Raw genomic sequence first — 27,211 nt, 5'->3', positions numbered from 1 at the left:
AAGTTTGCAAATCACACTGCATCTCTATCATCTACGAGATCTTCCCTTGTTTATGGAGAGTCAGTATTTCCCACCAACATTTTCAGATCCTGATTAAAGTGGGTGTTGAAAACACATTTCTGGAAATATTACAAATTTTATTAACTCAACCAGAGATATTGTGCTTGCATTGCTTTCCTAGGTAAAACTAATGTTTTATATGAAATTACATTCTTAGCAAGTCTGCCGTACTAGAGACCTAGAAACAGGACATATGCTACATGTTTGCATAGCAAGAACAAGATGTCCCGTGACAATGAGCAAGTTCCTGCTTTGCATGCTATGTGCTCCCTTTAAAAATAACCTGCATTTTCAGTACTGACTACCGAAGGTTTGGGTGATTGTAATATAAACCTGGACAATTTTCTGTAGTCATAAATTTTATAAATTATCCTGCATTATCAAACTCCACCTACTGTTAAAATGAATATCCAAATATCTGTGATTTTTACACATTGCATCAGAAATTTCATAGCTTCAATCAGTTTCAAAATTGTTATATTCCATCTTGTAAATAACTAAATATAGTTAATAATGTATAATTTTGGAGCTTTAGAACTCCTTGTGGAAGCCTGTATTAAGGAGTAGAAACTTAAAAAGGAAATTGTCCTTTTCTGTATTTCCTTTCCATGAAGTAACATAACACTATTTTAAACTATTATAGATTTTGCAATGTGCATTAACGAATTTAAACTCAATCATTTTAAACAAAGACATTATGTTCTTTAGCAGACCAATAGGTTGCATGTTGTATCCTGCATTTAATTGTAAAATTTTCACAGAATCCAGTTGCTTGTGTTAGGGAATGTCAGCCAGTGAAAGTATACACTCTTTCCTACACTTGTTTGAAGTGGCAATTTACCACAAGATTTTTGTTTACATGCTATATTCTGAACAAGTGAGATTTTGCTGATAAAGATGGCTGCTACTCAATAGCTTATCTGAATCCTTAAAGAGATCCTCCCTGATCAGTGCAGACAAAATCCTTACTGAAAATTTTTTTTTAAATCTATTAAGTGAATACAAATTAGATATACAAGGGTGGTAGAGTTTAGATATAGCATTGTTCTTTATTATTTTATTCAGCAAGTATTTACTCCAATATAATCTACAAATATATATTTTCTGTCAAATTACACAGTTATTACATTACCAGATGGGGACAGCTCTTTATATTTGCCACCCAGGGCAAATGATCTCCCAGTAGAACCAGCAAAAAGACAATCAAATAGTCTCCATGGTTTCTCTTTGAAATTTAGTATTTGAGAGGGTGCATAGGAAACCCTGAGCATGTGAGGCATATTTTAATATGGGCATGACCATGACAAGAACTCCTGAGACTTAAAGCAATGGGACAGTTGGCTAAGCTAAAATGACACAGGTTCAAGAGAGGCTACAAATCTCTCCTTGGATGTATCAGTGTGATATTATTACTGTTCATGGAAGATTTGTCAGTGCATGCAAAGACCACGACTTCCTGCCATGCAATCTTTAGAGCCTGATGGCTCACCTACAGAGACCTGTTACAGAGGCTAACACATCCCCCTGTTCTGTACATAAAAACTATGCTAAGGTGGTTGAAGTGCTAGATTGGTACCTGGCAGAGAACCTTATTCAATACCAGCTTCACTATATGTATATTTATGTTAACTTCATTCCCTCTAACCCTAACATAGTTTGGGGACTCAGGCTGTGTAGGTTGCAGCATTATCTATTATTATTATTATTTATTTTATGTGTATGGGTTTTACGTGCATTTATATCTGTGCACCACCTATATATCTGATGCCTGTGGAGCCCTGAAGAAGAAGACATTAGATCTTCGGACCTGGAGTTACAGATGGTTGTTAGCCATCATGTAGGTGCTGGTACTCAAACCTAGATCCTGAAGAGCACTCAGTGTTCTTAGCTACTGATCCATCTCTCCAGCTTCTGCTGTTTCTATGAATCATCACCATATTGCCTAATGTTTTACAGGAAGATACACACACACGCGCGTGCACGTGTGCACGCACACATGCAAGCACGCACGCACATGCATCTAGAAACACTCGTGCATTTGTATGTACCCATACTTATGCATCACACATAATAACTAATTAGGAATTACCACTCTTGAAAAGATTAATGTTTCAGGCAGTGGTGACACATGCCTTTAACTCCAGTACTTGGGAGGCAGAGGCAGTCAGATCTCTGTGAGTTTCAGACCAGTCTGGTCTATAGAGTGAGTTCCAGGACAGCCAGAACTACACAGAGAAACCCTGTCTCAAAAAAGCTGGGAGGCCAGCATGGGACAGATCCAGAGCCCCTGAATGTGAGAGTCAGTGCGGAGGCCTGGGCAACCTATGGGGCCCTGGGCACTGGCTCAGTGTTTATCCCTGGCATACAAACATCGTATGTCCATAACACAAAGAGTGATGCTCTCTCAGCCTGGACTCTTAGGGAAGTGCCTGGACCCTGCCCTGAGTGAAATGACAGACTCTAGATATCCCCTATGTGGAAGGAAATGGTGATAGGGTGGGAGGCTGGGGGGGGATGGTGGGGAGGCTACAGGAGGAGGGGAGGGAGAGGGAACTGGGATTGACATGTAAAACAAGCTATTTAAAATTAAAATAATAATAAAAATATAAATGAATAAATAAATAAATATGTTAAGTTACCATTTTAAGTCTGCAATGTGTACAAATAGGAAAGTGAACACAATCACAAAGGGAAAGGACTATATAATCATGTTCTTTGCTCTTCCTTATTAGGTTTTTCAAGGCAATTTTGACAACGACACTCACAGGAAGAATGTCATCGACCCTCCCATTTATGCACGACACATTAGAATCCTTCCTTGGTCCTGGTATGGAAGGATCACTCTGCGGTCAGAGCTTCTGGGTTGCACAGAGGAGGAATGAAGGGCCTCCACATCTCACAGTGCTTTTCTTTATTTCCCTGCAAGTATCTCCATGCAACAAACTGTGCAAAATCTGATGGAAATGGAATGGATTTTCTTTTTCTCATGAAAAAGTGTTCAAATTTGTAGTAGGCTACTATCTTTTTAGGAGTTCTAAGCCTGCCTTTTCAATAACTTAACTTTGTTTTTGTTTCACAACTCTCTTAAATAACATCACACTATCTGTTAGCTATTGCCTTGTTTTCTGAACTATATACATTGGTCAAAGTATAGTAAACAAAGCAAGTCTCCATTTTACAGCAAAAGTGAAGAAACCATCATAAGATGAAAGAGTTAAGATAGATATTATGGTTACTCTTCAACCAACAATTATAAGACGTCCAATTTTAGCAATAAGGCTTTTTTCTGTAATGAATTGGATTATCGTAATTGTTTCTCTGTGCCTAACACTGTTAGTGTTTATTACAGAGATTTGGAGGCTAATATATGGTATGCAGTATCAATCAATATGATGAGTCTATTTTATTTTCTTTACTTCTAACAAAAACTAAATTCTTTATGTTTAAGTTCATATTATTTACATAGGACATAAATAGGCAATTATATTTTCTCATTGAATTTTCACACCTCATTTACCTGAAAGTATTGTATTTATTCACATCCATGGAATATCTATTAATATACATTGAACATGACTGGATATCAGTAAATTGTTCTTTGTTCTATGTTTAATATGAGTAAATTGACCCTGAATTTTTATTTTTGAAGGAAGTTCTATGTCATTCCCAAAGATATCCTTCTTTGAGAATCCCTTATCATTTAGTGAAAAAGAACAACAAAAAATACCACAGCCCTGGAATTTAAATCTTCATTTCTTTGAAATAACAGAATCAGTCTATGTATATTTAAGATATTAGCAAATGTGTGTCAGCCTAGTGCTTCACAGGTTGGCCAAGTGTATTCAACATTGCTCTGTGGATTTCCACATTTCCTGTGAAATGAAATTTTCAATGCTGTTTGAAATCAGGGGTGGTTTCTCAAGAAAGCACACTGCATAATTATTTGTGAGAGTAATGTATTTTCAAATGACAAAGTCATAAACCATTTTGAAGATGAAAATTGATTTCTATTTCTTTTGCATCAAATGTCCTAGAAAAAATAAGCAATCATCATAATAATTTGTTATTGAAAATGGCAGCATCATTGACATATGTCTCAAATTAAAGCTCATGCTGCCTCCATAAATGTCCTCCAGACCTAATTTATAAGCTTTACAAGTATTTATCTTATAAGGCCTAGACACAGAAATATTGGAGTTTTAAATTGAAGGTCCAGGAACAGAAGATGTGGTATGTATATGAAATACTAGAGCCCTGAAAACACTGCTATATTTTACTTTATTTTTTCCTTTAATGTGTGTGCTGCATAAGGAAAGCCACTATTATTATGTCCTGTCTATCCATGTGTTCACAGTATTTTTAAATGATGTAATTGTGGAGTGGTCATCAATCATAGTGAAGAATTGAAAGAGAAAGTCAGTCCAATTGCCATATTAAATGACAGCAAATTCATTGCACTATGGTGACTGTTGAGCCCCATGTTCGCTCCATGACCACATTCTCACTGCTTCAGGTTAGTTAAAAACCTGTTGATTTTTCAGTATGTAAAATGTTGAATAATTCTGAACATTTTCCCAAAACAAAAGTGCTGTGTCTTCAATACTATTGTCCTAGATAATGTTTAAAGTTATCAAAAAGAATGTTTAAAATAGTATTTTAAACTAAAATAGCATTACATAGAATTACTTAGGTTCTAAAAGTGCAACACTTACTGACTAGCTCATGGTCCTTGTTTTTTTCAGGGATAAGGGTACTACCAAATTTGTAAGTGTTTTCTTTGCAGATTCTTCAATACTAAATTCTAGAAATTCCAAATAATATGTGTGTTGAAATGCCTTTTCTTGACTCCATGTGATACTTTGAATTTTGTTCTATTGACACCTACTTAAAATTTGTTTTCCAAAGAAGTTGTTACTTGTGGTATTTGTTACAGTTTAAAAAGTCAGTGGAAGGTTTTCTCTTGCTTGTGCACTTTCTCTCTGCTCAATGTGCTGTTCACAACATAGCATGCCTAATGGATATGTGTTTTCTAGCAAGAGATGCTTACACAGAAAATGGTGACAAGTACTGGGAAGTAGCTTTCAAGCTAAAACATGGTGTTACTTAATTTACAAGTAAAATCTTACAAACACAGAAGGATTGCCTGTCTTCACTATGCTATATAATTATCATGAGCTAATTTTATGATTCAGGAAATTATGGATCAATTAATTTTTTTACATATCCATTTCATGTATATTCCATTGTAATCATCTATGACAGACACTAATTTCTACTTTAGGGATGACTTTCTCTTTGTGAATGTCTTCATAAAGATAGGTATGAATTTTGAAGACCAGGTATTAATGACTGTATCTTTGCTAGTAAACGAATTTTGAAACATAACATTGAATGCTGGCATCTGGTGTGTCTGCAAGGAAAGAAATAACTAAGATACACATACTTTTGCAAACTTTCAAGCTGTGTAATATTCCAATGTTGTTTTTTTCTTTGTAGATATACTTAAATCATGTAGGATGTTGTAAAATCAGTATGACCCTGTCTAGTCGTCAAATCTAAAATAAACTTTTGAAAATCTGTGTTACTTTTGAAGTGGTTGTAATTAAAAACGCATCTAAGAATACATACACCTATAGATGAACACTAACCTTGACCACATACTTAGCTTAATTTTTATTTCTACATATTATCGAAATAGGCAAATCAAAAGATAGAGACTATAATTGTTTTCAAACACAAGACTGCAAAAACATTTTATCCCAGATTATTAAAATATGTAAATTCTCTACTTTTTATTTGCATAAAATTTGCAGACGATTAGCAATCCAATCATTTTTCCTCATGTATGCATAGAATAGTGTAGTACAAGATTAGCAAATCTATTATTATTCATATCATATTTCTACTGATGCTATCATTTTTCAGTTAATGATGCTCGGAAGTATATTGAAGGAAGCCGATTGGAAGTAACCAATAATGTGACACTAATAATGTACATTTACCTCTACCTCCAGTTTACTTAATAGACATATGAACAAATGATTTTTCATAAACACTCTTTTTGTCTCTGTAGAATTCACCAGTAAAATTAGCATGTGTCATTCCTACACTTTAATAATTTATAAGATTCAAAAAATTAAAGTAAAACTTAAGGTATTAAAAGTTGTTTCTTCCAATGTCTGTGAGTCTCTGATAGAGCAGGTTCCATGAATCTGTGTTCCTAATGCTCCTATTTAATTGCATTTTAATATGAATAGTTCAGTGGAGTTCCATTTTTGCCTAATTTTTGCATACACAAACATACATAAATGTACTTTTATTGAGTAAAAACAATTTAAAAACATTCTCAATAAACTTGATAGTGAATTGTGAAAACAAGTATATGGGGAAAATTTTGATTATGATAGCAGATTGTTGAGAGGAAAATCTCCAACCATGAGGCTTTTAGAGTGCAGCTGCTTCAAGATGTGAAAGTAAAAAGAACACTTCGAATTCCAGGAGAAAAGCCTCCTGAGGAGAAAACTTTTCAGAAAGTATGAGGAATAGCATGAATGTGTAAAACCTAAAAAGCAGAATATACAGTTTCAGTTTTGAGTTTCTTCTGAATGCATAGCTCTAAATAAAGATTTTTTTAAACATTCAAGTAAAAAAGTAAAAATGTTACTGTACAGAATGCAATGCTTTCTCTTTTACCAATATTAGCTTTTACAACACTAAGGATCATGGCAATTCATTGCTTATTTGTGAAAATACTGCCTTTGAGATGCAAAAGGGTCATTTGACTGAAAGGAAAGAGGATTGAAACATTTTGCCAGTGGAAAATGTCTCAACTACTCTGAAAGAAAATGCACTGCCACATTTGTCTTTCCAGAGTTGGAAATGCCTAGAGTAAGGAGCAATTTCTCTATTGATTTGAAGGAGAAAATAAGATGTTTTTGATTCTCTTTCAGTAGCCTCCTATAATTCATACTGGGCATTTCAGCACGGCTGCCAAGGAAAGTGTTTTCCACAGTAAGCAAGTTGCACTTACTCAAAGAGCTATTTCTATTAGTTGAATTTGGTAGCAGGAAAGTGGGAACACTTTTGGAAAAGGCACTTCATTTATTCTTTCATAACTTGCAGAAGTTGACTGAATCATTTAATAATACTATTTCTATAGCAAGATGGTCTAGTCACATCCACAAATGGTCAGGGCATCTGACCATTAAGCATGGCATATGGTGATTGCCTCTGATACAATTTCACTTTAATGTTCTTAAAGATATGAGTCATATTCTTCCATATTTATATAAAACTCCATCATACCCTTCATCTGCCTACACATCAGTATGTTAGTAACGATGATAGATTGCAAGATAAGCTCAACCCACTGCCATCTGCATGAGAGCAGCAGCAGGGAGACTGGTGGTACATTCAAACAGTGCATTCCCTGCGGCCAGAGAGGAACTGGATTCTGCTGATCACATGAGTACAGTGACTGAGAAAGAACAGGAAGATGAGTGGAATAGACTGTGTGCCTCTGATAAAAAGAACAGCAATGATTTAAGTGAAAGTCACACCAACTGACAGACTCTCCCCAGATTTACACATCTCATAGCTGTCCATTCTTTGTGATTTAGGAAAGGTTAAAAGGACAAACCAAATAAAATTTAAAAGCATTTCCTTTCAGCAAGAAAGGTCTACAGACCAGTGAATCTGACCAAATGGATTGCCACTGTGCTTTTAAAAGGCAAACAGTTTTCTGCCTGGTCCTGAGGAGAGGAGTTACGAAAATAAAGGAAGGGATTAAAGGTAGCAAACCACAGAGGTAGCAGTAAATATGCTTTGCTTGCTGCTGTTTGGAGGATTTTTTTTAAACTTTGGTATGTTAAATAAAATTTTTGACTCCAACATCAGAAATATCCCCTAAAGAACTCTATTGAATAGCATGAATATTCTGCTCTGAGGTTTGGGATATAGGACATGGGACATATTGATAATAGTCAAATAACAATTCAAACTGTTAATGCAAAAAAATAAGTGAGCTGAAACTTTATATATATGGTAGGAAGAGGCTATTTATAAGTACTTTTTATCAATTATAGTCCTGACTGTGTATGTGTTCTTGACACAACAGATCACAATACAGCTCATTTTTCTAACTCTGGGACACAACCGTTGACATTCAAAACCATTTCTACTTTATCACTGAGCTGCACTGTACGCAGTTGGAGTCTACTGATCATAGGGCTTTTGAATGGTTAGTAGCCACCATGTGTTTCCAGTTGAATTAGATGGATCCTGTTAATAGGAAGTTGATAGTGACTTGAACTGGAGAAAAGTTTGGTGATACAAGCCTAAAAGGATTTCTAAGAGGAAAATAAACCACAATACACAAATAACTGTGTGAATTTCTTCTATCTGGAGGGCAAAAGCATTCTGTTGGGTTACAGACTTCTTCCTTGATATATGTCCTGCTGGATTTGGGTGGGGAGCAAACATCTGAGTGTCACATATGACCTGAAGGTAGGTTTTTGTTGCATGGATCAAGACAGATAATGGTAGATCTCTCACTTGGGTTGAAACATAATACAGAGAGTGGCTTGCCTTTTTGCCTTAATAGGGTTTAAATAATTCTTAAACAGAATTTATACAGTTATTTGTAGTTTAAAAATTCATAATATGCCCCCCTCTCACACGCTCATTCTAAGTTTCCATGCATTCAAGAAATTTAATCTATTAAATCATGTGTGTGCTGCTACTCAAATTTAATATCACATGCTTACACCTCTGAATTATTCCATTATGCTATAATTCATGTCCTCTGAGATAAAAATTTATTTAGACTTTCTCTGATTTTTTTGTTTGGTACCCCAGAGAAAGGGAATGGGACAGGATCTCCTGAGCAGATTGGGAGCATGGGGGAAGGGGCGAGGAGAAGGGGTGTATGACACCAACTAACAATCTAAGCAATAGTGGAAAGGCTTCCTTAAAAGCCCTTCCCCAATAAAGAGATTGAAGACTTCCTTATATGCCATTCTAGAGCCTTTATCCAAAGGCTGATGGAAGCAGAGGCAGACACCCATAGCTAAACACTAAACTGAACTCCTGAAACCCAGTTGCAGACAGGGAGGAGTGATAAGCAAATGGGTCAAGCCCAGGCTGGTGAAACCCACAGCAACAGCTGACCTGAACAAGGCGGAGCTCATGGACACCAAACTGATGGCTGAGAGGTCAGCACGGGACTTATCCGGATCCTCTAATTTTGGGTGTCAGTGATGAGGTCTTGGCAATCTATGGGGCTTCAGGTAGTAGATCAGTATTTGTCCCTGGCATCTGAATGGACTTTGGGAGCCCATTCCACATAGAGGGGTGCTCTCTCATCCTGAACACATGGTGGAGGGCCTAGACCCTGCCCCAGATGAAAGGACAAAGTCTGGAGATTCCCCCACGGAGAACCTCACCCTCCCTGGGGAACAAATTGGGTATTGGGAGGATTGGAGGAGTGAGGAGGAGGAGGGGAGGGAGTGGGAGCTGGGATTGACTTGTGAAACAAGCTTGTTTCTAATTTAAATAAATAAATAAACAAAGAAAGGCTAATATATTTTGTAAATAAGATGATTCTTAAACAGTTGGATTAATCTTCAGGAAAAAATTAAGAGTATTCAAGTGATATTTTATTGGTGGTATTGTCAATTATTCAGAAAAGTGAGAGCACTCTTCTTTTACCAGTCAGTCCATGATATTTTGAAAGTATACAGATGGAAAATCTAATTATAGGCTCTCAGTTTATAGGATGGAGCTAGGGAGAAAAAAGAAAGGAAACAAATTTGTTAACTTCTATAACAAAACGGCCACACAAAGAAAGAGCATAGGAACCTTGCTTCACTCAATGTAACAGAGTAGAGAAGGCACACTGAAGGAGGTAACACTTGGACAAATGATACTTAATGATTGTGACATGTATTCCATCATGCAACGTCTAAGAATAATAGGTTACTTTCTCCTCTTTGTAAGAGAAGAAAAGAATTTCAAAGAGACTAGATTGTGACTAAGTTGTAGGACTTTGATTTTTACCTAGAACTTAACGCCACCACGTGACAGTTCAATATGCCTGAACCCCATAACTCTGCATTTTGATTAGTTGTGATTTTCTGTAATGGCCTCTGTCTGTTGAATTCAGAAGTTTCCTTGGTGAGGGATAAGGTCTATCATCATTTGAGGGTATAAGGACAAATGTTTAGAATGTAGTTAGAGATGATGGTGGTTTAATAAATTGGTGGTTATAAGTTCTCCAAGATCCATGACTTTACTATACTTGGGAAGTTTGCTAGATTCCCAATACCAGGCATTGGTTCCCTCTTGTTGAACAGTTCTTAATCCCAATGAGAGATCTGTTGGTTACCACCACGACATTTGCACCAGAAGTGAATCATTAGGGTTATTGTGACATTCTGATTTTTCCAATACCAAATGGTCACCCCTAAAAACACACATACAGGTAACATTATACATACTTAGTTGATTATATTTACAAATATATGTAATGTATGCATGTAGAAACAATGGTAAAATAGGACATGAATTTGAATGACAGCAGGGAAGGATGTAAAGGAAAATTAGAAGGGAAGAAATGGAAAGGGAAAATGATGTATTTATGTTAATCTAAATAAAAAAGGACAAAACTAAAGAAAAGGACTTAGAGAGTTAGTTCATTCAGAAGAGTGTTTGTCAAAGTATGAGAACCCGAATTCCATACCCCAAAACCCAAGGAAAGAGGCTTGTGATCTTTGAGGAAGTTTCAGACAAGCAGATGCACAAAGCTTACTAGTCAGGTCAGATAGTTTTCTCTTGTGGAATATTAGCTGAAGATGGTGTTACAGTCCTTTAGGCTGTGGAATATTTGTTTACTGATGCAAATATGTGTTGCATTATTTTAGGTTGCATTTGTTTAACTATGTGAAGCTGTGTTATTTTGCCTGATTTGTCTAATAAAGAGCTGAATGGTCAATAGCTAGGCAGGAGAGGGAAAGGCAGGGCTGCCAGGCAGAGAGACAAATAGAAGGAGAAAGAGAGAAAGGTAGGACCTAGAAAATGAGAAGAAGAGAGAATGACAGAGGCCAGTGACCCAGCAACACAACCAGACATGAATAAGAAGGAAAGAAAAGATATACAGAAATAGAAAAAGGTAAAAGCCCAGAGACAAAAGGTAGATGGCATAATTAAAGATAAGAAAAGCTGGCTAGAAATAAGCCAAACTAATGCAGGACATTTATAAGTAATAATAAATATCTCTGTATTTGGGAGCTGGGTAGAGGGCCCCCAAAAGAGTAAAGAGAACAACAACAACAACAAAAAACAACTACAGTCTAGTTGACAAGTTCCAGACCAACTCAAGACCTTATCTCAAAACCTAAATGGAATAGTTTCTGAAATTGACATCGTGTTTCAATATGCATGCATGTATTCTATGCCACAAACATACATGTGTACATGTACACAGACAAACACACACACACACACGCACACACGCGCACACGCACACATGCAAAGTAAATTCATCAAAAGGAAAGGTCCAATTTTTAACAGTAAATATATTGGGAATTGTTGGGGTTTTTTTGTTGTTCTTTGGTGACTTTTCAATTAGTAGAATTAAAGCTTAATCTGTTACAAATAACCCTGTACAAGTCCATGTAATCAGCAAACTGAATTTCCATACTTGAGTTAAACAGCCAATTCTGTCCATTACTCATGAATGAAACAGAACAATCTGAAAGATATGTGATTGAGGAACAATCAGCTCCAGGATGAAAAGGTTTAAATATTGAATTTCTTTTTTCATAATTGTGTTAGCTCTTTAAGCACGTTGAATAATATATTTTGATCTTGTTCATCCCTGTCTTCCAATTCTTCCCACTGCACTTCCCTTCATTTCCCACCCAACTTCGTATTCTTTGTTTATCATTCTTTTGTAAGAGTATCATTATAGTGAAATGTTGACCTAAGCAATATTGCAGTTGACAAGGTGGCTAAGTGAGTACAGACACTTGACATTCATCCCACCACTGATGACTTTAACTGAATCCCGGGGATCTCCATGATGGATGGAAGTGACTGAACAATCCCACTCAAGTTGTTCTCAGACCTTCACAGGCACACTGTGGTGATCACATACATATACAGTATAAATAAGTAAATTTAATAAAATTTAAATGGATTAACAAGAATGACTTTTCAATGCCACTCATAAAATATGATTATTTTATCTCCAAAGAAGTTTAATTGGGTATTGCAATCAAGAATTATCTACAAAATCAAATATATATATATATATATATGTGTGTGTGTGTGTGTGTGTGTATGTGTGTGTGTATTATTTGTAGTTTATACTGTACATTATGAAAATGAAATAGATTGAAATGCAGTGTCATGCTTTAGAAACCCTGATAGGACTTTCCACTACAATTTTTGCCTAGAATACATCAATGAGAGAAAAGAGAAGTAGACTGATATTGTAAAGAGATAATCATTAAAATACTAAAAGATGCATCACCTATGCTACATAATAATCTGGGTATATTTTACCCTCTAATCACATCAAGGGAAAGCAGTAGTTTTCTTATTCAGATCATATTTCTTGTCTTAGGAATATTCCTTGGCATTTTAAAATTTATGTAACACTGTCTAAATAAGAATGAAATTGGCCTCTATCATAATTTGAGACCTGAAATAATAACTGTGACTGAGTTGAAATTTACCTTAGTGTCAGGAACATTTATTTAGAAGAGATGCAGTCCAAGGAAGTGATTTCAGTGTTATGAGGTAACTTTTAATAAAAAGCAATGATCCATTTGGGGACTCTGTTCTTAACCTTACTATCTATTTTGCTGTAAAAGAGTTATTTAAAGGTTCAAACATTATGACATTATTCAAACACCAAAGGTACTTAAACTTTAAATAATTTATTCTGTTTGACGTTTTGAATTTTATGTAAAATATTTACTTAGCTCTCCCATCTGACCTGAAAGAGTACACTAAACATCCTACAAGATCCTTCAACATCCTTTGGCAATGAAAAACTTCTCCCACTTTGTAGCTATGCATTGTTGTTATGATACATACAAGGAGGCCAGTTGTGGAAAAATTAGTATTATAGTTATTGTCAGGTAATTAAATCAGGTTTGTTAATTGTTTTCCTGTAAACCTAGAATCTTAAAGCTGAAAAACCAACAGCCTTCCTATACTCAAATCGTATCAAATCTCCTTACTTTATTTCCTCTATAAAAATATATATGCATTCATATACATTTATATACATATGTGTATGTGCATATGCATATATACATTGCATTTATGTAGATATGTACAGACATGTATGCACACCTATATTCACATATACCATATATTAAGACTAACCTAAAATCATAAGTCTTTGCATTTACTGTGCTTGTAATTTAACAATCACGGTTTGGAAGGAAGACTAACATATCTTAACCCTCCTATTGTCATCCTTATGCTGTCAAAGTACAAATTCAAATTAAACAGTATTTAAAGAAAGAGATAGATGAAGGCTGATAAAGGAGGTGCAGAAGGGGATAAGATAAAGGACAACTGAGGAAATGGGAGGAAAGGAAGAAAAGGAAAGAAAAACGATGAAGAAAGGAAAAGGGAAAGCAGAGGGGAACTCTGCACAGGAATGGGTCTGGAAAAGCTCATACTGTCCATAGAATCCCTTAAGCCTAGGTGGTCCCAGGAGGCCATAACTTCCAAGGCACTATTCATAATGCTACAAGATGTTCATTGTGGTGACATCATTTTTATCATCTCCAGCACAAGAGTTGCGCCAACCAAAAGTGGTCGGTTTGAGTCATCATTAAAATGTCTGCTAGTCACTAAGTCAAAGGGAAGACTGTTACTTTGTCTAATGGAATGGATCTCTAGAAACTGAAAGGCTGCAGTGCACTGCCACTCCAGTAGAGCCCTAGATGAATATGGCATCTAGAGTGGATTCTCTCCCAGCTGAGGGAGAAAGGTTTTGGACTTTAGACTTTGTTCTTGGCTCTTCATTCCTTCTTATTCTACCAAAGAAAGAGTGGTTTATTATGCAATAATTGTGATCTGGGTGTTTTGGAACTAGAAAAGCTATATTTGAACGTCTAATTTTCTTGTCTTGGGGATAGAAAAATACAGATAGTACTTGTGTATGCAAAAAAAAATGCACCTGGCACTCCTTCCAAGTCCTCTTGGAGGATTGATTGAGATTTTAAGATGGCAGCAGAGTAGCCAAATCGTCAGTCCTACTCTGAACAACTTTCTGGCTTTAAAAAAAAGGTTCATCCATTTTCCTTCTCCTTCTTTTGTGGCATTTATCAATTCTGCTATCACACTGAAATCTTTTCCATATTAAACTTCAATATCATTGTGAATGCTTTTAGAATCTGCTGTCAGAGAACCTGTACTGGAACCAACCAAAGTGTCTTGTATTTATATTTTAAGTCTGTTATAGATCAGCTGACCACTCCCTGACACTGACCTTCCTGTGTAGTTAATGTCTCATGTGAGTGTCTCTCTGTTCCATGTTTCTTACTGGATTCCTGACATCTGTCACTGGTGATAACTGGAATGCTTGTCTCCCCTTCCAGTCACAAAGTGTGGGATCACTAGTTTATGCTGCTTTTGTTTCAGTTTTCTTGGTTGGTTTGGGGTTTCTGGTCTTTCTGTTTGTTTGTATTGTTTGTTTTTGTTTTCCTTGAGACAGGGCCTCCCTGTGTAGTCCATGTTGGTGTTGAACCAACAAACATTGTGTTTTTTCTTTCAGATTTCAGGGATTGAAAGTTTGTACCACCTTACTATGTTTACCCTGTTTCCATTAAAACTTTGACCATTTCTTTATTTCTATGGAAGTAGTAACTTTTCTACCCAGAGAACTGCAGGATGAGGAAGTTTGTCTTGCTGTCCTTACATTAAGCGAACAGCCGCCCTTCCAAGGGCCTGTCCCCCACAGTCCATCATTGTTCACCTCCTTTCCCAACACCGCAGGGATACTCATTCAAGGAGCTCCCTCTGTTGGCAGGGCTTGTGAAGACTGAGCTGCACTGGAAAGTTAGCATCAAGTTCAAATGGATGATAGGAACAGTGGATAGGATGTGTAGAAATAAATATAAAAATGGCTTCTCAATGAGCCTAACAAGATACAAGTTTTAATTCTGAAATACAGAGCAATACCCATCTCCCTTTAGAGTTACTTATTATGAGACTCATGTCTAGTTCCTCTGGTTATTGTTATGCAAGGCTAATTCTTTTTGAAAAGCAGGTAAATGAGGAGATCAGAAGGTGAGAACACACATGGATGTGAAGAGAGTGTAAGAAAGTGATTTGGTTACATTGTTATATGAAGTGCCCTTTAGTAAACTTGAATCACATTTTTAATTTTACTCATTTAATGTAATATAATTTTTATCTTGCTGACTGGGTAAAGTATTTATTTTGGGAACACAAACCATAGAAAATAATGCCCACAAGGTCTTCACTGGGAATACACCACTGAAGGAGTATCTTCTTACATATGGCAGGTAAGGAAGCAAATGTGTAAGTGACAGCAACAGCAGAAATGAGCCAGCAAGAATTCCATGACTCTATCCATCTAAGTGGTTTAGTGGTAGAGCACCAGGACTAACAATTAACGGCAGCACCACCATATTACCAACACCAGTGCCCATATTCAGAGCAAAGGAAGCTTCTGCTTGAGGCAACAAACTAGTCTGCTCTGTTCATTCTGTTTTGCAGTAATTTCTTCTCTTTTCTAAGCATGCCATTTTACCAGCTACAGCTAGTAAAAGAGAGGCCGCGAGCGAGTGTGTGTGTGTGTGTGTGTGTGTGTGTGTGTGTGTGTGTGTCCTTTACCCTCGTTCCACTCACGTAGTATGCTTGTTATATCCCCTCAAAAATCGGAACAGAATGTCATTTTGTTCAGAGAAAGGCTTGCGGTTGCATTGCTAAAAATGCCTGTTGGGATCTTTCAGTTTGTAATATATTTTGACCTAGCGAGCTTTTTATCTCTGCCTCGGTAACCTTCACCTTATCAGTCAGCAGGAGCCAGTCGCTTTCCTTCAGGTGCCATTCTGACAGGCACAACAGACAGCCCTCTGCTGCCTATCACAGATTTATCCAGACTTCCTCAGAGGGAGGAAGCTTTCTGGGGCTATTTACTCTTAGTGGTAGAGGAAAAGCCCTCGCTTCGCAGATTGAGCCGCTATTTCCTGCAGCCTGGAAGAGCACACTGAAGCATGGCAACCAGTTCCCTTCACACCCCTGTTAGTGACAGGCACCTAGTTTTTCTAAAGTTACACAGCTCGGTACAGCACTATTTGTACGTGAATGTAGTTAAAAGGAGATTCAAAAGTATGGATTCGATTTAAAATATCACCTCCTAACTCTGCATGAATTTGGTTTAGAACAGTCTGCTCTAGCTGTGCAGAGAACCACTGCAATAAACAGGCCATTCATAAAGAACAAAATGTGTGTTCATTGTGGCTACATATTTTTTCTTAAAACCTTTAAAATTATACCATGGAGAATTTAGGCATGAATCCATTTCAAACCCTGTCGCTGTCTCAGGGGTGGCCAACATAAAGATATGTGCCAAAACGCCATGTGGATTAATTTTATGACCCCTTTCCCTACCTCATATTTTATTTATTTGCTTCATCTACAAAAATCTCACAAGATGACAGTCCTATTCACACCTTCAGAAAAAAAACTTTATTTTTGTAAACCAAATGAAAGTCATTATTTAGTCATGAGTTTATACCCTCCCAATTCACATCTCATCTTTCCACAAAATATGATATCGAATTCTTGATATTCTCTTTTAATAAGGTCACCAATCTATATGATATAAGTCTTGAAACAGTCCATTTTCTCAGGCTACAGAAGAGGTCAAAGAAAAGAAAATTAATCGACAAATAATGTGAAATGGGAATGGATAGCCCTACTATTTATTGTACTTATGATGTGCCAACATTAAGGAAAGAGCTCATCACTTAATTCTTTTAGGAGGCTTATGAGGTCGATGGTAATATTATTTCCATGCTATGCCCAAGGTAGTTAATGCAAACAAGTTTAAGTATCCTACCAAAACAGAATAGACCCAGGACATGAACTAGCATAACTTGAGTTCAGATTTCACGTTGTAAAGCATTGTACTATGTGATAACTTTCAATACATTCATTAAACTATCTGCCTTCTACACTGTGATATTTTTCAGAAATTGAAACAAAACAAACATGCAAATTATAGCATCTTTTCCAGGAAAAACTTTTAGTTTTGAAATCAGTTTATAGCCATAGCCATACACAGTGTATTTCCTCCCAATTGTCTCCTTTCATATAACTAGAATTTATAAACCCCTTCCCATTGTGCCTTTCTCAAGGATGTTGGCTCAGAAGAATGCTCTCAAATGGAAATTAGATTCTTTGCAAATGGCGATCACTGAGGATTTCAACATCTTCTTGTTCAAGGTAAAGCGGGAGACACAAGATAAAGGACATTAAGGAAAACTGTGATTAGCCACCAAAGAGGCCTATGTAGTCTATGATGTCAGAAAGCAAGGTCAAAGGAGCTCTGAAAATGAGATAAACTCTAGGACATATCTACTTCTAGTAAAATGAGCAATGCCATTTGCAAGGGTTACACCACCCCAGTTCCTCCTATCCCTCATGGGGCTGGTCTGCATACTTCCTTACTTTTCAAAGTTTTGGGAATATACAATAGTGAGTATAGCCTCCCAAAGACTTTTTTTTCAACTTTGAATCCACTAAGCAAAGGCACTTTTCTCACAGTTTGGGCCATTGGTCTTCTCTTCTCTTGCTCCCTGCCCCACTGGCAAAGGCATGCAACTAGGAAAAGGATAGGAAGTACCTCCAAACCCTACTACCTTTGATGCCAGATCTTCCATCTCATTCAACACCTTGCTCCTGGATAAAGACAGTCTCTGGAGCAGTATCTTCATTCAAGTCACGGGCTGTTCATTTTGTCTGTGTTACCTACAGCTAAGGGCAGAAGGCTGCTGTGTAGTCTGTTTCTGGACAATGAGATGAGGTGAAATGAGACTTACATACTTACACACAGAGGATTCTGGGAGCATTAGAAAAGAGAAATCTGCCAGAGAAAATCTCACAAGGTCGGAATCCCAGAGTGAGATAGTAATATTGGAGTTACCTGTTAAAGAATTAGTGGCAAAAATTGAGAAAGGGGCCAAGGGAGATAATGAAGTGTTTATTCTACGAAAAGGTGCAGTATATTTGAAATTATCAATTGAAAGTATCAGGTAAAGTAGGGGGATGTGAGGGTTACGATAGGATACCCGTAATCAAATGACAAAAAGGTGAGTTGAAAATAGGGAAGAGCTCTGGATTTAGAAAAAAAACTTTAAATGTCATCCTCAGAAATAGGATTTAGGTATGAGGATTCAGTGAAGACTTTTAAACTGAGCACTAGCATGTTGGTTGTGTTACCCCACTGAAGGTCAAAGTAACAGTGCTTAAACAACATCATAGCTTAGCCCCATCTCATGTAACAACTGAAAAAAAAACTAAGTAATCTGTGCTTCTGGGGCTGTGCTTGTTGTTGGAGTCCTAGGTGTTTTCTGTCTGGTTGCTCTGCTTGCTTATTAGCCTCAAATTATGGATACAATATCCACCATTTATACTCCAGTCTGCATGAAAGAAAGGACAGAGAATATGGCTGATGAAACAGAGCCTGTGAACCATTAGTCATTTGCATATTTACATATCTTTTTAGCAAAATCTATCCCCACCATTACACTGAGAATCAAGAGAATCAGGGAGATTCATGATTCCGCCATAGTATGCTGCATCAAAGAAAGGAAGAATAGATATTAAGAAACAGATGCAATACTTCTCTTCCAAAATAATGCAATTAGTTTAATGGAATGTTGGGCCACTCCTTTAAAAAATGAAGAGTGGAGAAGGAGATCAATTAGGAGAGCATTAAACAGGCTGGATGTGGGTCAGGAAACCAAATTTAGGCAGGGACTTTAGAAATAGTGAACTAGGAAGACATTGCTGTAAGCCATACATCAGAAAATCCCAGAAGTTGGCGTATCTAGTATTGAGGCAGCGATCGCCCAAAGCATGGCTTTCTGCCGACGTTATTAAATTGCTCCACTGAGCAGCAGCAGCCTAAGAGCCACTTCAGGCAATCCTCTTTTGTGATCCAACATTAACTCACGCTCTCTTCTGGTCACTGTGAACCCAGTTGCTGTCCCTTTTGCTCAGCATCACAGTGCCCCCATGAGCCCAAGGCAGTACACAGGGCTCAGGCTTGCTTGATGAGTGTGAGGAAAAGACGCCATCATTAGCAGTGGGCTCTTCATGCTCTGTTGCCCCTGTGGCACTTCACGCTACAGAATAATTCGAGCCAAACTGTTACCAACATTTTTATTTGCAGACTGACTGATATAATACATTATGAGTTACGCACTCAGAAAGTCGTTTGTTCATGTTCTTTGCTGTACACAGGGAAAAGCATAGCCTTTGCCCAGCTGTCTGCTGATTCCCAAGATCTAAATTAAGCACATACATTCATGTTTCACTGCTAATGGTACTTGGCCACAAATCAAGAATTCTTTAACCCACTAGGTAGACTTGAAAAGAAGACTATAGAACACAGCAATATTAACTCTGTTCAATACGTTCACATGCCTTTATAAAAATAGAGTTGATGTGTATTATTTTAACATTATTTATACTTGAACTAATAATTAACAGATTGATTATAAAAGTAGCAAGAAATACTGATCTCCTCCAAGCATCCACTAAGTGTGTTGAGGAAGTGTTATTCAGAATTTCTGCCCAGAATAGCGCTTAATGCCAGGTTTCATTTTGGATAAACTATTCCTATTGTCACCATTTTTATTGAACAAATGGGCTAAATTTTCTCACAGGACTTTGCTATTTCTGATCCTCTGAGAAAGCTATCTCTGTGATTATAGTATCCCTTCTTGCTTCCTATTATTCTCTAGAAGAAGTCTATGGTCATTACAGGTCTGCACTAAATGGAATCTTATATTTGATTCAGTCAAACTACCAGATGGATAGGAAATATCATATGTAAACTCCCAGTTTTTCAAAAATATTTTCTACCATATTTCAAGGTTCTGAGAGATATTTTCAAGACCTGGTCACCATCAAGATGCATGATTCCTTAGACATTTCAGACTTTAATGTCCCATTAGATAGCCATGACTTCTTATTTAGAAATATCTTCACTTCCTTGCTCTCATATGAATGCTCTTTGCTCTCATCAAGAAAATCTGTTTTAGGCAAAACAGATTAATATTATCCTAAAACCAACCTTAACAGCATTCAATAATCCTCCAACAACTTATCATTGAAGGCCTACCACACAACAGATAAGAATAAAATTGATGATACAATTCAATATGTGACCTTCAGTTTTAGCTTGTGTTTCCAGAACAATGATCCTGAATGTTTCCACTCTTAAACCAGTCCTATGGCGTCTATCTCAACTGGTATTCCCACAAGAGAAAAACACAGGGTTGTGAATACTGCTGTCATGACAACTGCACCTCCTTTTCATTACAGACACTTCAGTCAATGTTGCTCAGTAATTTTGCTGCATACCCTAATCCATCTTAATCCCCCATGGTGTTCCACAACAGAGATCTTACTTTAAGCTCCTACTAATTTTTCAAGTCCTTTAGCAAATGAAGAATACCATATGCAAAGCACAGTAAAGTGAGGTGAATATAGTTCCCTCTCACCTGCATGTTCCATCTGAGATTCTCAAAGATCCTCCCATCCCTCACTATCAAGAAGCAGTAGTTCTCTTGGACAAAATCAACTCCTCTACCACTGTTCAAATTTAGCAGAAGCTCTGGACCACACTATTCACAGTCCCTCATTCATTACTCTTAAACATTTTGGTACTACAAAAATAGGTTTCACTGCAATGTCTGTATTTATTCACTTTTGACATCTAAAAATGATAATTTATGATTCACTATATTTGCATCTTGATTATACATTACAATAAATGAGAAGGTAATTATATAATTTGAATTATATGCTTTGTATGAGAATAATGTGCAATGGATGGAATAAGATTGTTTATTTTCTATTTTAGGCATATTAGCAAATATGCATATAATTCTGATTTCAAATTACTACTGTAGGGTAAAAAGGTACCTCATACCTAATGATTTGTAAGAGTAGCCATTGATCACTTATTTGATGGATGAACACTCTGATTAAGGAGCAACAAGTGATAAAATTTATTTTTAAACATTAAAAGTATTTACAATTATTCCTTGCCATTGCTTAAATCTGAACTGTTTTCTACAAACTTGTCTTTGAACACTTGTTCCATAACTTGGAATAGTATTTAGAAAGTTGTGTTGGCATTATGAGGTCTGGTTTGGCTGTCCCACGATTTCACCAGGAACCTGTGAAGATTATACCCAATCTAGTTTCCTGGTCCTTCACCTTGGGAATAAATCACCATTGCGTACTCCTGCCACTGTGGACCAAGTTGTTCTGCTTTACCTTCCCTATCATTATGGATTGTGATCCCCTGAAGTCACAGACTAAAGTAAACCCTTCCTCCTCTATTTGTTTGTCAGGTGCTTGGAATGAGAAAGTAGTTAATACATTCCCCTATGTCTCAATGAGTGTTAAATGATTTAAACTGGCCCCATTTCTTTGCCACTCCTCTAATATTATCAATGATCAAATGAATGTCAAATCCTGCTTACACTTTTTAACAGATATCATTAATCCTGTCGTAACTTTTGCCCCATTTTCATGTATCAAATGATTCCTTTTTTCCACAAGCTTTTCACTCATTAACTCAAAATATATCTATTTATTAGTAATCAATTGCAGTGATTAATTTTCATTGCAAACTTACCTTCGTTGAGACACATTTAGACATTTGGGTGTGCCATTAAGGGCATTGCAGAAATGATCAGCACAATGACTGAGGAAGAGAGACTTTTCCAGAATGTGAGCATAACTTCCAATAGGCTCATGGGGCAGACAGTGGGAATTGGTAGGGAAAGAGAATGATATACAGCATGCTTGAGATGCAAGTCTTTCTGAGCAAATGTGTCTTACTTATTCAATCACTGCAATCATCACACAGAAGTCTTCATCCTTTCAGTGTCTATGTACACAGTGATCTGTCAGCTAGCTTCTAATAACCATCCAGTATGGAATCATTGCCCCCTGTGTTCTTTGACTCCTGACTTTTTGGACTGAGCAGTTCCTGGACTCTCTGGCTCCCCAATGTGCCTATAGCCTTTGTTAGACAATATGAAACCCCATTATATTACTTACCCAAGTTATTAATAATTGTAAAATTGTCTCTGAAACTATTAGGCAATCTTATTGAAAAGAAATAAAAAGAACAGAGCCAACAATGGGTGTTGGAAGGGCAATGGGGAAGGTAGCAGGATTAGGTGAAAGCCTTAGTTAAATTGGTTAACACAGTTTGGGGAACAATAAGCCATTTTTTATCTGCAGATATTTATTGTAGATAAAAAGAACAGACTTGAAGTTGTACTTTAAAGACAAGTTTTTTTGGAACTCTTTCAGGGAATTCGTTTCTTTCTAGTATAACTTTATCAGTGTTTATGACCTCACTAATTAAAGTGCTATGCCATCTATAATGTCTACACAGAAGAATCAGGAGTAATAATAGTCAAGCAGATATCTGAGAACCATGAACTATCCAAGTTGACACATAAAATTAACTGTCACACATCTACCATTTGTCAGCTTTGCATTGTGCACATTTCTTTAAGCCATACTCAGTCTGCACAGAGACAATAATAGGGGTATCGTTCTGCCTAGCATATACAACTGTCTGCATACAGGAGAAAGTGAAAAGCATATTCTCTCAAAGGTGACACAAATCCCTAGCCTGATGGTTACCCCACTCTTGAATTTCCTATAAGACACAAACATTTTAAATACTATATGAAAAGTGAAGGATGTTTTTATGTATATGCACTTTTCATAATAAAAAAATCTACTATGGACAGACATTCCTTCGTGGTATGTTAAGAGAAACTGATAGCTGATAATTAGAATCATCATATCTATAATTTATGCTACATTCATAGATAGTGTCTATAACTAATATTACCATTCTATATTTTCTTTGTCATTTACTACTAATGATTCCTTGTCTGTTAAAGTAGCTTGAAATTTATATGTAAAAGTGATAGTATTAGTTAAATTATAAGAGGAAAAATATCATGAACAAAATAAAACATCATGCATTTTGAAATAGAAAGTTGACTTCAAATTCAATAACTATGTAGCTTAATGGTCCTTTGTTTTTAGCCTCTGAAGAAAGTTTGCATCCTAAGTAGTGTCTCAAACTTCCCCTAAGAGTTTTAATGCAACAATGTTCAAAATGTAAAGTAAAATAAAAATAATAAACATCCCTTTTTGCACACTATGGAAAAAGAATGAACTCAATGTAAAATTGTTGTGTGAAATATCAAACCATCAAATCAAATCATTTCTAATTTCTTATAAAAAGAAAATCATTATGTAGCCACCAGGGAAAGGTCTATTGACCTACTAGTTTTACTCTGAACAAATTTAATTCTAATGGCCACATTCTCTACATATTTCCTGTAAACCAAACAGAGACGTTTATGAACCTAAGCATTATTAATAGACCCTCTGATGTGAGCAAAAATAAGCTGCAAACTGAGGTTTGACCAAAGGGTGTGTTCAGTATATGCCTATAAATACAGCGTGGCGAGTAAGAAATCCAAAATGAAATAAATATCTTGTGACTGGAAAAATAACTTGTGTGAAGACTTACACAGAGACACTTGTAAGATGTTCTTGAATACTACTGTATTCTGCCTGCTGTGTAGGCCACAAATATTTTCCATTCAGCCTCAAAGATGTGTGTGTGTGGTTTATATGTATGTGAAGTGTCCAGACATCGAACACTAATTTAAAAAGAGGGCAAGAAACCATCTAGTAAACCTAGCATGCCACTTTCCCTTTCACTGGTGCAGTTAAACCCCAAATCACCAACATCCAAAAGACTTCATTCTGATTATATCATGTGAGGCAATGACACACAGCAGAGGGAAGCCTGATGTAGACCAGGCAGTCATCACTGCTGGAACATAATCGAAATTGGGTCACCTAAACTGTGAGCCCAATATTTTATTCTCACGTGAACACTTGTGCATTGTTAGAGACAGCCCCAAAGCTCGCTGAACGAACAGCAACATCTGTTCTTCAGGCATTAGTTAAATGAGAAAATGTTACATTTCATAGGAAGTCTGCTTTCAATTTTCACATAACATTTCCAAAAACGCGGCCTTCGGGCTCTGTCCTTTCTCAATTAACAGAGTGAAATAGTGCATTCTAAGCCTCCTAGACAGCAAACTCTGCCATGTCCTGCCAGGCCAGGCCCAGGTCTCTAGCCTCTACTAATGTCCTACCATGTGTCAACTTTTCCTTGAGAAGGAGCAAGAGTTTTACATACAGGAAGGCAGCTTACTAAGTTAGAGCCAGATCTCGTGTTCTTTCTGGGAATTAGATGTAGAAATGAAAGGAAGGATGGTGTTAAATTAAGCATCCTGTGGGCTTTCAAAGAAATCAGAGTGCAAATTGCTCATGTGTGGCACTGGGAAACAGGCCTCGCCCGCAGTTTCAAACATCTTCTGTAACCTAGACTTACTATGGTGTCTTCTCTCATGGCTTTCTTGCAAGAGGCAATTTGTCTGAAAATCCTTCAAAATACGTAAGTAAGTAAGTAAATAAAAGCTTCTCATCGAAATGAACAAGGTTTTTATTTGGTGTTTCATATCATATTATAATTTTTCCAAAGAAGGAAAAAGCAACAATTTTCCTATACGTTGAATTTTCTCTTGGCTGACTTAATTCATCTTCGTCAGTCTCCTCATGTTTTGTTTTGTTTATATATATATATATATACATATATATATTTAATTTAAATTTAAATTAGAAACAAGGTTGCTTCACATGTCAATTCCAGGTCCCTCTCCCATTCCCTCCCCTCCTCCCGTGCCCTCCCACCACCCCCCCCAATATCCCCTCATTTACCCAAGGATGGTGAGGCCCTCCATGGGGGTATCCATAGTCTGTCATTTCATCCAGGGCAGGGCCTAGACCCTTCCCCAAGAGTTCAGGGTGAGAGTGCATCTCTCATAGTTGGATCGGAGCCCAAAGTCCATTTGTATACCCGGGATAAATGCTGATCAATAGATTGAGCAAAAATAAGCTTATTGTTGCTCAAAAGGCTCAATAGATTACCTAGGCCTCCTCACTGACACTCACATTCAGGGGGGTCTTGATCAGTCCCATGCTGGATTCCCAGGCATCAGTCTGGGATTCAAGAGCTAACCCTTGTCAGGTCACCTGTTTCTGGGGGTTAAACCAGCCCAGTCTTAACCCCTTTGGTCATCAGTCCTCCCTCTCTGTCACTTGATTTCTTGAGTTCAGCTCAGTGCTTAGCCGTGGGAGTCTGCCTCTGCTTCCATCAGGCACTGAATGAAGGTTCTGTTTCCCTGACTCTCTGGCCACGGAATTGTTAACTGGCACTCCCTAGATCTATGTCTAAAATCCATATATGAATCTCCTCATGTTTAATAGTACTTTGATATGAATTATAATGACAAGCAAACAAGCAAAATGCATTATCTTTATAAGAATTTTTAACTTATTTTTGGAATTTATTTTCTTTAATCCATTTAATATTCTTTCATATGAATTGCTTATATTTACATGAAACATCTCCACAGTCTGTCTTAACTTAAAAATTTAGTTGATGGTCCTTTTTCATTTATTAACTGAAGCAAGATCACGATGTTTACTGTGGAAAACTGATTCTGGAACTTTTCTCAGCAGAGCACTTGAGAAGATTAGTAACAAAAGGGCATTCACTGTTTGGTAACCTGGATCATGAGAATAGAAATGATCTGCTCAGTCATAAATGGTGGTAATTGTTCATGTTCTTCCTCCTCTGCCGCTGCAATGCCTCCTGCCAGGCAAAGATGGCCCCAGTCTTTGAAATACAATGCAGCGGTATTTCTCTCAATTACATGATATCAGCAAAAACTAAGTTACAACTCTGTATGTCAAAGGTTTTGTCATTTGTTCTCCAACCATAAAAAACACAATCTACATAAAAAAGCTAGCACACTAATAGAATAATCTTATTGCATAACTAATACTTTCTTCTTCACTCCTGTAATTCTCAGGTATTAAATCACCATCGGTTTATTAATGTTTATATGGAACTGGTCAAGCTGTTAAATAATATGCAACCTATGTATGTTCTTTCCCAATCATGCCAGTGGTTTCCTTCCACATCAAACACACCCACAAACAATGATACAATCATTAATTATGGTGACAATACTCCAATTTGATGTGCTTGATGGCTTGTAAAAAGGCTGGTTAAAATCTGTTGGGTTTTCAAGTTACAACCCGAAGACTCCCTTTCTCATTCCTTTTCATTTTTTTCAATGCAATTCATTTACATAATTAGAGAAAATAACCTAACACTATAATAAACTGATTAAGGTTTCCCACAGAGCAAGCAAGCTTAGTTTGACTCTAAGGTAAATGTCGTCATTCTCTCTCTCGCTTTCTCTCTGTATCAATTTTATTGAAACATTAAGGTAATGTTTTTGAATTTGCTATCTGATCATATAAAACCTATGTCTGTCAACCAGATTCTTATATTTCTGAGGCTTAAGTAAGAAGGAGACAAGAAACATCAATGAGATATTCCATGAATTATTATAATTTTATTTTAAATTATTTCTATGGCACTATGTATGAAGCACTAATTATTAGTGTTAGACAAATGATCTTTGGTGTTAGTGAACTTGCAAAATGGTATAATATGTCTATGTACCTGAAAAGGTACCTGTTCTTCATTTTCTTTGATTAAGATAGATGAATAATCTAATTATGCCTGCTACCATCCCCACTGTGCAATGATTTACACATGAAGAGATTATGCCAGACTTATAATATTGATCCTCCTGTCTAGGGTCAGCAAAGAGTCTTTCACATACAATCAGGAAATATTTATCAAGCAATAATTACATGCTAAGCAGTG

General features: G+C 36.7%; 1 protein-coding gene across 2 annotated transcripts in view; it reads left to right on the top strand.

Moving 5' to 3' along the window:
- Edil3 (EGF like repeats and discoidin domains 3) overlaps positions 1-5,639 on the top strand; it is a 476,202-nt gene extending 470,563 nt beyond the window's left edge. For both annotated transcript variants that reach the window (XM_021223453.2, XM_005065680.4), the window contains one exon: positions 2,793-5,639. In XM_021223453.2, coding sequence (XP_021079112.1) covers positions 2,793-2,942 — 150 coding nt within the window. In that variant the 3' untranslated portion in view covers positions 2,943-5,639. The remainder of the gene's footprint in view (positions 1-2,792) is intronic.
- Positions 5,640-27,211: the final 21,572 nt, after the last annotated feature.

Source organism: Mesocricetus auratus, unplaced genomic scaffold (genome assembly GCF_017639785.1).
Source record: "Mesocricetus auratus isolate SY011 unplaced genomic scaffold, BCM_Maur_2.0 Super-Scaffold_100020, whole genome shotgun sequence".
Classification (NCBI taxonomy): Eukaryota; Metazoa; Chordata; class Mammalia; order Rodentia; family Cricetidae; genus Mesocricetus; species Mesocricetus auratus.
This window is presented reverse-complemented; position numbering and strand designations above follow the sequence as displayed.